The following is a 12,058-nucleotide window of genomic DNA, read 5'->3' as shown; positions in this document are numbered from 1 at the left end:
GCTTCCCAAAACTGAACCACGAATCCCTGTTTCCCAACCAAACAGCTCCACACATCTCAAATCTCACTCCTTCCCACTCTTCCTGGGAATGGCATCTGCCCACCTTGTGGGCTGGAGATCGGGTTGTCCATGGATTCATGGAGAGCATTCAGCTGGTGAGGACAAAAAACCCAATCCTATCGCCCTGCTGGTTTTCCCTCCTGGAAAGCTCAGAATTTTCCCCCTGCTTCCTTAAGTGGCAATTAATTCCAATGCTTCCCAGGAGGTCACTCAGCAGCAGGGAATTCTGGGGAAAGGCGGGACGGAACTCAGCCAGCGCTGCTGGGGAGATTTTCCACCCGCACGTGTCTTGGATCAGGATGGAGATCAGCTTGGAACAGCTGGAAAACGTGCCAGGAAAAGGGATGAGGAATATGCCTCTTCCTGGTCTCCATTTCCAACATGGAAGGCAAAGGAAGAGCTGGAAGTGCCTCCACTCATCCGCAACTCCAGGAAAAATTCCAGGAATTTGGAGTTTATCAAAACCTGGAGCAACCAGGCAGGGAGTGATTCCATAAATCCCCAAAATCCAGTCTCATCCTTGTCTTCGATTTCTGGAGTTTGACAAGGACCTGGTGGGGTCCAATGGGGACTTTTGGGGGTTCAATGAGGATTTGGGGGAATTCGGTGAGGATTTCAATAAGGACTTCTGGGGATCTCTGAGGATTTGGGATTCAAGAAGGAATTGGTGGGTTTCAAGAAAGACTTTTTGGGTTCAGTGAGTACTTTTGGGGTTCCTTGAGGACTTCTGGGGTTCCACAAGGACCTGAAGGCAACACATGAAGGGAAGGGATGAAGAGGATTGGAGAAGTGGGACTAAAACATCAGTGACATTCACTGCCCCATCCATCTCAAACCTGATGCTGGAGGGAAATTCAGGCTACCTGTAGTGCAGGAGCTGTCCTTCGGCGCTGTAATCCCGGTAAATGTCATATTCCTTTTCAAACACTCCGGAAGGCGACGAACTGGAAAACAGGAATGAACAGGAAGTTACCACCACTGTCTCCTCTAGGATTAAGGGAGATGAATCCCATCAGGATGGGTTTCACCTGTCCTGGATCTGCTCGAGCTTGGAGTAATGGATTTTTTATTTTGAGTTGTTGGCCAAATGATTACCAAGCCCATGGCCGTGGTCTCCAGGTTTATGTCAAACCCTTCAAATACTGGATTTTTCCTTAAAACATCTGAGCAGATCCCAAACATCTCCTGGATTCATCCAACCCTTTCTGAGTGCTGCTTCTGCTCTTCAACAACCTCAGATGGTCAGAGCCAATGTGGGAAGAGAAAAATACCCCCAAAACCCCTTTTTGTCACATTTTCATCTAAATTTGAGCCTGCAGTGCTCTTGTTCCCAGAAGATGGAGAAGATGACACCACCAACCTGCTCCAAGAGACACTACAAAAAAACACAGGAAAAAAAAACATCTGGAAGCACGGGTATTTCCAAGCTGATTTTTTGACTTGGTGGGGTTCAGTGAAGACTTGGGAATTAAAACCTGGAGTCCAAGGAGAACCTTTTGGGATTCAAGAATGACTTAAAGCCTCTCCTGTAGGATCAAACCCACTCTTGATCCATATTTTTGGCTCCACACTTTTCCAATGGCTGTGAATCCATGCCAAGACCCTCCAGCACTTCCCAGAAACTACATATTGATCACTGTCTTTCCAATATTACCCATCCCTGCTGCCAATGAGCACAGGAAAAGGTTTATTTTTACTGTAACAGCTCTTCCCAGTGGGAATGTGCTCGGAAACGGTCCCATTTGGAAAACACAGAGGAAATAATGAGAAAACATCCAAAGAAATAACTTTATTCCAAATAAAACACCCCTAAAATCCCCCCATATTTCCTTGTTAAGACTCTCCCGCTAATAAAATTCGGATTCAATGTTGGTTACGGGAGGGAAAAAAAGAGGGAAAAGAAACAAATCTTCCTAATAAGATAAAGCTCCAAAATTTTAGTTGTGGAGCAAGGAGGCAATAAAATTAAGCTTTTGTCAAAACTAATTTTAATGGGATTTAGCCCTGGAATTATAGCTGTGTGGAATTGCTTAATCCCTTTTTCCTCGCCAGTGCATGTGAATGGACTTACTCCTCCTCCTCCTCCTCCTCCTCCAGGATTCCCGAGAGAATGGCATCACCTTTGATCCCAGTGCTGTACCCCAAATCCATGGTGGAACTCAGATGGATCCCCAAATCCAGGGTGGAATTTAGATGGATCCCCAAATCCATACTGGAATTTAAATGGATCCCCAAATCCATGCTGGAATCCAGATGGATCCCCAAATCCATAGTGGAATCCAGACAGATCCCCAAATCCACAGTGGAATCCAGATGGATCTCCAAATCCGTGTCGGAATCCAGATGGATCCCATCCCTGGAAGTGTCCAAGGTCAGGATGGAGCATCCTGGGATAGGGGAAGGTATCCTTGCCCAGGAACTGGATGGCCTTTAAGGTCCCTTCCAACCCAAACCATTCCGTGATTCCAGGATTCCAGGGGAGTTCAGGAGTTGTTCAAGGTCCCTCCCTACAGATCTGCTTCCCAGCACTCCACCCCCCATCCCTGGGGAAAGTCTGGTGGGAATGTCGGTTTTTCCATCTAAAAACTCCACTGGAACCTGGTCATGGCTAAAACAGACACTGAAAATTCCCAACAGCTCTTCCCAAGCAAGGTCCACACCCCTCCAGAAGGGAATTCCCTCCAGATTCCAAGTTTCTGTTCCAGGTGCTAGGATCAAGCTCCATGTACTCCTCAATCCTTAATTTTGGCTGAGTCCGAGGATGGGTGGTTTGTTCTTGCAGATTTTCCAAGTTGTTACTTCCAAGATTTTCCCAATCCATCTCGGTTCCCATCCATCCTTTCTCCCACTGTTCCATTTCCCATCAATGCTAATTATCCCCATCCAAACGAACTCCAGGCCTTCTCTGATCCATCTCTGACAAGGTTTCTGTACAGATGGAGCTGATGGATGAGCAAATCCATCCCAAAGATTCCGACTTGGTGGGAGCCAGGCAGGGAATCTCCACAGGGGCCCGCAGTAGGAAGCAGTGGTTGGTTACACATTTCCGGGATGAGCCGAGTTTTTGGGAATCACTAAAAACCACTGGCTGAGATGTGAGTGTTGACAAGCAGCCTCTGGAATTGGCTGGAGAGCCTGGGGCAGGATTCCCACTTAATTCCTGGTTAATATTTAAGCAGCAGGACTGCTGAATTCCATCTATCCCAGCTTCCCGTGGGCATGGATGCGATGGAGCATGGCCCCTACCCTTGGCCAGCTGTTTTCCCAAGGTTTTTAAACCAAATCCTTATGGATTTTGCTTGACTAACAGATTTGTTGGATTAAAGGAGAAATTTTATGATGAGGGTGGTGAAACACTGGAGAAATCTGTGGATGCTCCATCCCTGGAATATTCCAGGCTGAGTTGGATGGAGCCTGGAGCAACTTGGGATAGTGGAAGGTAGCCCCGCCCATGGAAAAGGAGTGGAACTAGATGGTTTTGAGGTCCCTTCCAACCCAAACCATTCCATGTTTAAGGTCTTTCCTGCAATCACCACCTTGAATCCAGTTTGTGTTCTTGAGCCAGACATTCCCACCCAATTTTGCCTTGGCCAACCTGGAACAACCAGGGTAATCTGGAAAGCTCAACTCAAATGAATTCCCCAAGTGGGCTTCCACAAACACGGCGCTACAGGTGTTGGACTGCATCCCAGAAATCCTGATGGATAAAACTGCACAGAGCTGATCACAGGAAGCAAACCCAGTTCCAATCCAAAACCCGACTGGTTTGGAAACTCAGTTTTGGTGTTGGAAATGTCCTGACGTCTCCCCAAAATCTTTCTCCATGCAAAGCCAACCCAGCTCCCTCATTTTCTCCTCGCACATCCTGTGCTGACCATCCTGGTGATTTCTCCCTGGATTCTCCCAGGTTTTCAGGTTTTGGATCACTCAAAATGACCTGAGGTTGCCCAGTTGTGGTGAAACAAGGATTTAATCTTCCCTAGACCTTCTGAGGTGTTCCCAGCTTCCCTTTGTGCCCTGCCCTTGGAATTGCGCTTCCCAGCATTCCCAGATCCTTGGGTGGCCACCAGTTTTACTATCCTGTGGCTACAACTGGCCTTGCCAAGCTTCAGGAAGTTCTTCCCAACCTGTCCTTGATCCATAGGATCCCTCGGAGCTCCAGCTTGTCTGGTGGCTCCCCAGATTATTGATAAGGATATGGATCAGGAAAGGAGCTGGGATGGGCCTGGGAGGAGCCAAACATTGGGAATAAACCTTCAACCACCACCCTCTGAGCCGGATGATCCAGTTTTTATCCAGCAAATTGTGTCCCTGTCTGGATGAGGGATACATCCAAAGCCTTTCTGGGACACTTTGAAGGTGATTTTTCACTAATAATTTTACATTAATAAAGATGATTTTCCACTAATCAGTGTGGTTTTCCAATGAAAAAGGTGATTTTCCATTAATAAGTGTGGTTTTCCAATAATTAAGGTGATTTTCCACTAATTAAGATGATTTTCTATTAATAAAGATGATTTTTCATTAATGAGTGTTGCTTTCCAAAGAAAAATATTTTCCACTAATTACAATGATTTTTCATTAATAAAGATTATTTTCTATTAATAAGAATGATTTTCCAATAAAAAAGTTGATTTGCCACTAAGTGCGATTTTTCTGATGAAAAGGATGATTTTCTACTAATAAAGGTGATTTCCCACTTATCAAAGTGATTTTCCATTAACCAAGATGCTTTTCTATCAATAAAGTTGACTTTCCTACAACAATTTTCCCTAAACCATGGCTTACAAAGCCTCCAGCATAGACACAAATTTATCCCTGGCACCTTTATCCCGGGAGCCTCTGGCAGAACAACAAAAGCTAAAGAATTTTTTTTTTTTTTTAAATCAATAAACCCAGCAGGTTTCTTTTTCCCCCTGCCTGGAGCAGGAAGTGGCATCATTCCCCACACTTTCGAAAAATCAAGGAAAGTGAGCGGCCTGAAATAGCTCAGCTCCATGGCAAAAGCCAGGAATAGAAATGAAATCCCAGCTCCAAATCCTCGGCTTTAATCGCGGCCCTTCATACTCTTAATTACAACCCCTGCTTCCAATAAAACTTCAAAGATGGTTTTCTTCAGAATTATGCAACTGGAATTTTGGGGCCGACGCAAGCACTCGGAGGAATTAGGCAAATATCCGCCTAATCCAGAGCCGTGTTTCACAACGGGAAATGGGGAATTCAAGGGAAGGATATTAAAAAACTTCAGCCCCCCATTTTTCAGAGCATAAAATGCCAGATATGAATGTTTTTTTCCTGGGAAATATTTGAGGATGGAATGAGGGAGTTCAGTGTTGTTCGGGTTATGCCGGGAATGTGTTTTCCACTGGTTATCTCCAAATATTTCCTCAGATGGTTCCACCCCCCGGAGCTTCATGATCTCAATAAACTCAAGCATCACAGCGAGGGATTGAATTACGAAAGGAGCCTAGAAAATGGGCTCAAGGATCTTGGAAGTCTTTTCTGACCTTAACAATTCCATGGAAAACTCACCTGCATGGGTGGGATGAGACCCAGCACTGTTGGAGGACCCCCTGGTACTGGAAGAGGGGAAAAGCTGAAGGAATTTTTGAGTAGTAAAATCTCCTGTGGGGGGAAAATCAAATCTTTGGAAAAATTTGGGAATGCTGGGAGGTCCTATCAAAGAATTCTGTCATGCTCTGGTAGTGCCCCATCCCTGGAAGTGCCCAAGGCCAAGTTTGGAGCAACCCAAACCTTTGGAAGGGACCTCAAAGACCATGGAATTCCGACCCCTTAGCCACAAACAGGGACATCCAACATCATTCAGAGCTGGATTTTTGCCATTAAATGAGTGGGAATAAGACAAAAACCAGGGATAAAACACCACAAAAAGCCATTGGAAGACTGAATTTTGGGATCCTTCCCAACATCCTGCCTCACAGTTTGGGAAATTGAGGATCTCATGGAATTAGGGGAAGAGCCAGGTGAATTTCCAGGTGATCCTTAATTAAAAAAAAAAACATCTTCAGGACGACTCAGCTGGGATGGATTCAGGTCCTTGTCATGGATTCTGGAAGGGTGGGAAGAAGAGATAATTCCATGTCCTCAGCACATGAATCCTTGGATTGTGTAAGGTGTGTCCAACAAAGGTGAAAATGGGAAAAAGCAAAGCAAACAAACATTGGAATGCAATACCTAGAAAAACTGTGGCCACCCCATCCCTGGAAATGGCTATGGCCAGGTTTGATGGAGCTTGGAGCAACCTGGGATAGTGGAAGTTTTCCCAGGGGGATGGAACTGGAAAAGGCAGGGATTTGTTGCCACAGGCAGTAAATAAATGGGAGAGGAAAAAAAAAATCTGAATTTCAAGAATTTCCTGCAACATTCCCTTCCAAAGCTGGATTCAGAGATTGGGGGTAGGAAGAGCCTGTGGTGGTTTTCCTGGCCACCAGAGACAGGGGGATGTCGGTGCCCCGACCTCCTGCTCTGCCCATCCACCCTGTGGATAAAACATTGGGAAGAGAAGGATTTCCAGTGGAATGTCAAGGTCTGGGAATAGGATAAGGTCCCCACAGTGCCAGAGATTGGAAAAACAGAGAAATTCCAGGCCATCCTCTTTGTCCTTAAGGAAAGGATGAGGCAGTTTTTAGGTTGATCCAGATCCAGGTGGAACTTTCAACAGGATCAACAATTCCAAGCTTTAAAAAATTACGTGGTTTTTTTTTTTGGTTTTTTTTTTTGTTTTGTTTTGTTTTTTTTTTTCCCTCTAGTAGGGGAGCAAAAAACATCAGATAGTGGAAATTTTATGATTTTATGGAAATTTCATGGGAACACTTCATCAAATGCTCAAACCCATGGTTTGGGTCAGAAGGGAAAAATCCCTATCCAAGGATGCTCCAACCTGGTCTTGGACAATTCCAGGGATCCAGGGGCCAACACAGATTCTCTGGGAATTCCATCCCAGCACCTCAGCCAGGAATTCCTTCCCGAATCCCATCCTTTCTTGTACTCTGGCAGTGGGAGGCCATTCCCTGTGTCCTGTCCCTCCATCTCTTGTCCCAAGTCCCTCTCCAGCTCTCCTGGAACCCCTTTAGGCCCTGGAAGGAATTCTGAGTTTTCCCTCGATCCTTCCCTTCTCCAGGTGAACATTCCCAAGTTCCTCCTGGCTCCTCGCCAGGAGACGTCATCCAGCTGGGAAAATCCAACATTTGGGTGAAGAAAGTCCCAGAATAGGGAGCCTGAAGCTCCTGCTAAAGGCAGGACATTGGGAAGGAAGCCCTTGAGGACCCTCTCGGTGCCACAGTCCTTCCGCGTGGTTTTTCCGGAGCAATTCCAGGTCCTCGGTTTATATTCCTTCACGTCTTGGAGGAAGGCTGGGAATCCCTACAGGGGCCTGGAAAACCCTCAGGCAGCAGATGCTGCGGAGATTTATGTCATTGATCCACCTGTTTTGCCAACCACAGCACGGCAGGTTCTTCTCAGTGCCTCTCGGGAAAGGAAATAAGCAGAGAGAATTCCAAGGAAAAATCATGGGACATGGGTATTTTAGAGCTTTGAGGCATATTTTATTCCACAAATCTGCTTTTTTTTGGCATCTTTTGGAGTCACGAAACAGCCTGTAAGGGGGAAGGTTGTTTTTGATCCCAGAGAGCTCCAGCAGGGGCATTCCAGGGATTAGATTTGGAGAGAATTCCCCTTGGATATCCCAGCTCAGCCACACTTAATCCAGCAAAGTTTAAATGCTGCATTTTATTTCCAGTATCCTGGTGCCTTCAGAATCAGGACATAGAAAGAAAATGTAGGAATCCTGAGGAATAACTTGGGCACAATTTCCCAGCAGATGGGATTTGGGTGAAGACACCTCACATTCCAAGATTTCTGCATTTGGTACAAGGAAAACACTCCCGATGGCCAAAAATCCACTTCCTTGTCCTGCAAGCATCCACTTGGAATTCCTCTTTGGAGAAGCAGTGGCAGAGCTGAATTTTTCATGGAAAAGGCTTCTTTTTCCCTGCCTGACACTTTCTCCAAAGATTTCAAGGCAATAACCTCAGACACTTCCTGGCAGCATGGAAAATCCCAGCGACCTGACACAAAATCCAGCCGACGGTTCCCGCTCCAAGATTTCACGGCTGTCAAGCCACGCTCTGGAGAAAAGTCACCATTTTGAGACAAGCATGGTAAACTCCAAGGAAACACTGGAAAATCCCCCTGGGAATGCTCTGCTGAACACCAGGACAAAGCTGCTGTTGAGATCCCAAGATTGATTCCTGAGCTGGATCCAGCCACTAATTAGAACAAATCCCACCTCACCGTGGAAGCGCGAGGTGATTCTGGTGTCAAATTCCCTGTGGATTCCAAGGGTTGATGTGTCCCTGACCTGCATGGGTGGGATGGAGCATCCCCAAGGATGTAAGGAATGGATTGGGAGCAGCCTCCAATATCTCCAGCCAAACCTGGAGATGCCCTGGTTCCTAAATCCTAAATATTAAGGGAAGTTCTGGGTGTGAATTCCAATAGAAATTTTCCCACTTCTCCTGAATTCCCTTTTCCAATCAGATGAGCTGTGCTTATCCAGAAATCTTTAAATCAGATTTCATAGGATAAAACCTGGACTGGGGAGTTCCACCAGGAAACCTACAGAGCTCCTTCCCAGCTGTAAATCTTCTTCAAGAAACATAACTGAGATCTGGGAAAACACTCATGGAATTATGGAATGGTTTGGGTTGGAAGGGACCTTCAAGATCGTGGAATTCCACAGGGACACCTTTGACTATCCTGGCCTTGGACACTTCCAGGGATGGGGAAAATGAGGGAATGGGGTTTTTTTTCCAGGCAGGATATGAGGTTCAGGAGTGGGATGCAGCCATGGTTTGGCTGAACTGACAGGACTCATCCCTGTCACCTCCAGGGATGCAGGTAGAAATTTCAGTCAGCAGGAATTTCTGCTCCCTCTAGTGGCATCCAAATTTTTTTTAAAAAAATTATTGAATTTTTAAAGCTCCAAGACCTGGGATCGGCTCAGTCCCAATCCCTGGAAAGGCCAAGACCTGGAATTCATGGAGATTCAAGGACACACAACCTCCCACAAGACTCAGCCCAGGGCTGAATTCCTCTCCTTTTCCACTAGATTTCCAGGGATTCAACCTTTTTATTTGAGTCAGGCCCTCCTCCCACCTGATCCAGCAGATTTGCATCCCATAATGGGAACAGGGAATGTGTGGGTGGAGGACACCAAGGATTAGTGTCCTGGAGTGTTTGTGCTGGGTCTGATGTGGGAATTGAACCCAATGTGGGAATCCCCCAAGGGGGCTGCTGATCCCACCTTGGGAATGATCCTTTCCCCAGGAAATTCCTGATCTCATCTCAGGAATGATCCTTTCCCCAGGGGAGCTACTGATTCCGCCCCTGTTCTTACAGCAAATCCCAGGGAATTATAAATTCATCCCCCAGTCCTTGTGAACCTCTCACGCCATTTTGGGAATGGGATCCTGCTCCATCAACATCTCCTGGGCTCATTTCCCACCAGAAAAGAGGGAATTCTGCCTGTCTGATCTGCTCAGGTGAGGCCCCCCCCTGGAATTCTGCATCCAGCTCCAGGATTCAACTGCAGAAGGACCTGGAGCTGCTGGAGCAATTCCAGAGAATTTCAAGGGCTGGAGCCCCTCTGCTCTGGGGCCAGACTGGGAGAGCTGGGAATGTCCAGCCTGGAGATGGGAAGGATCCAGGGGGACCTCAGAGCCCCTTCCAGAGCCTAAAGGGATTCCAGAAGAGCTGGAGAGGAACTTGGGACAAGGGATGGAGGGACAGGACACAGGGAATGTCTTCCCACTGCCAGAGGGCAGGGATAGATGGGATTTGAGAAGGAATTCTTTCTTTCCTGTGAGGGTGGTGAGGTGTTGGAATGGAATTCCCAGAGAACCTGTGGCTGCCCTATCTCTGGAAGTGTCCAAGGCCAGGATGAGGCTTGGAGCAGCTTGGGATAGTGGAAGGTATCCCTGCCCATGGAAAAAGCTGAAATTCCATGGTCTGTCAGGCCCATTCCAACCCAAACCATTCCATGATTCTGTAATTCCATGTAATTCCACATTCACCTGCATTGAACGACCGCCAAACCCACCTCCCTCCCAAAAACCTCCCTGCCCCACGAGGACCCCCCCCCATTCCCAGGCTCTGAGATTCCATCAGAGCCTCTTCCAGGACCTCAGGAAGGTGGAACCTCCCTCAAGGTGTGGAGTCAAGGCTGCCTCTGATGTCCCACATGAAAGCACTCGCTGAGCCGGGAATTCCTGTTCCCATCCAGCCACAGTTTCTGGGAGCAGGACTTGGGAATGGGAATTCTGCCCCTGCTTGGTCTCCTCAACCTGGTCAGGTCCTCAACATGGTCAAAGGCATCAATTAATAGAAGACAAATACATTAATTAATGACCTGCCTCAGGTTGCCCAGAAAAGCTGTGGCTGCACCATCCCTGGAATTGTCCCAAGTTAGGTTGGCATGGTGGGAGGTGTCCCTGCCCACAGCAGGAGATGGAGCAAGATGGATTTTAAGGCTACTTTCCAAACCAAACCATTCCAAGATTCAGTGATTTGCAGCTTTTAATCCATAAAAGATGAAATGACAATGGAGGGGCAACACAAACATCCTGGAATGTTGTCCTTGAGAACTGAGCTCTGACTCTGTCCTCCTTCCTGAGGGAAATTATCCCTGCCAGGAGCTCCCCAGACCTGTGGGACAAGCCATGGTTGTGGCATGAATCATCCTGACTCCTCAGGGAAATCTTATCCAGGAAAATAATTTAAAACCAAGCCGGGCTCTAAACTCCAATTTCCAATCCTAAAAATGAATTTCAGAGGACAAGAAATTATTCCTTTAGGGAACCTTCCCACAGGGAACATCTAAAATGTCCCTAAAGTGGAGAAACACCTTTTCCTGATTTCCCCTCTCTCTCCTTGTTTTAAGGAGGATCCAACTCAGTGGAGACCCACCAAGGGTCAAGCCGGAGGAACCATCCACAAAATCTCTTTGTCCAAGACCTGCAGGATACGGGTTGCTCTTGGAGACCACCAGGACTGGGAATTCCCGATTTTTTTCCTCCCCCCCATTCCACCTTTACCTTTCTGTTTCCTCCTTCACCACGGAATACTGGCTGGGCTGGCGGCTCGACCGCTGCTCCTGCACCTTCTCATTGCCCTCCAGCTCCTGCTCCAAGGACGAGCTGGTGCTTCCCTCCCTGCTGACATTGCTGCTCCTGCCGGGGCTGTTTTCCGTGGAAGCCCGCGGCGACTCCGTGTTCTGCTTCAGCGTCTGCAGCTTGGCCAGCGGGATGATGTCGCAGTTCTGGGGACGGTGCCACACCGTCCTCTGCGTGGTGGCATTGTAGTAGTAGAAGCGGGAGGTGTTGGGGTCGAAGAGCTCCCACCACTGGTTCTCATTGGTGCGTTTGATCCGCACCCCGGCGGGGGGGTCCCACACGCACTCCCCCGTGATGAGGTTGGCGTACATGCGCTCCCGGGTCCGAGGCTCGATGATTTCCACCCATTCCAGCCTGGGAAAGGACAAGGAGAGGAGAGAAAAATCAACCAAGCCATCTTGGAAGGTCACCCAAGCCACCCAATGATTCTGTGATTTGGTTCAAGTGTGGGATGGAGAAGAGCGGCTTCTCAACTCTTCCTTCCACCCCCATTGACTCTCCCATGTCCAAGACTCAATGATTCCCACCCATTCCAGCCTGGAAAAGAACAAGGAGAGAGGCAAAGTTCAACCAAGATCCCTTCCAATCCCAATGGTTCTGTGGTAGCAGTGAGCACGGGATGAAGAACGACTTCACAACCCTTCTTCTACCCCCATCAAGTCCGGCAGAATTATTTACACAAAACAGAGAATTTTCCAAAGGGTTTCCAACCAAGCCCTGATTTTCAGCTCCCAGGGAAACCCAGCAAGTCTGCAAAACACACGCCCTGGTTGGAGCACCCCAATGTCGACCTAGGATTACGGCAT

General features: G+C 47.6%; 1 protein-coding gene across 1 annotated transcript; it reads right to left on the bottom strand.

Moving 5' to 3' along the window:
* Window positions 1-914: 914 nt before the first annotated feature.
* LOC130249891 (rho GTPase-activating protein 39-like) lies at window positions 915-12,058 on the bottom strand. Its single transcript, XM_056485050.1, has 3 exons — window positions 12,054-12,058; window positions 11,175-11,606; window positions 915-1,004 (listed from the first exon to the last, which is right to left on the bottom strand). The coding sequence occupies exons 1-3, from the start codon at window positions 12,056-12,058 to the stop codon at window positions 920-922; spliced, it is 522 nt and encodes a 173-aa protein (XP_056341025.1). The 3' UTR covers window positions 915-919.

Source organism: Oenanthe melanoleuca, chromosome 2 (genome assembly GCF_029582105.1).
Source record: "Oenanthe melanoleuca isolate GR-GAL-2019-014 chromosome 2, OMel1.0, whole genome shotgun sequence".
Taxonomy (NCBI): domain Eukaryota; kingdom Metazoa; phylum Chordata; class Aves; order Passeriformes; family Muscicapidae; genus Oenanthe; species Oenanthe melanoleuca.
The sequence above is the reverse complement of the archived record's forward strand: the minus strand, read 5'-3'. Positions and strand labels throughout refer to the sequence as shown.

What these genes read in the sequence shown, in the direction of transcription:
- LOC130249891 (XM_056485050.1), bottom strand. An exon ending in GTGAAGGAGGAAACAGAAAG is followed by an intron (nt 1,005 to 11,174) that starts GTAAAGGTGGAA and finishes CCTGTTTTCCAG; the next exon opens with TTCGTCGCCTTCCGGAGTGT.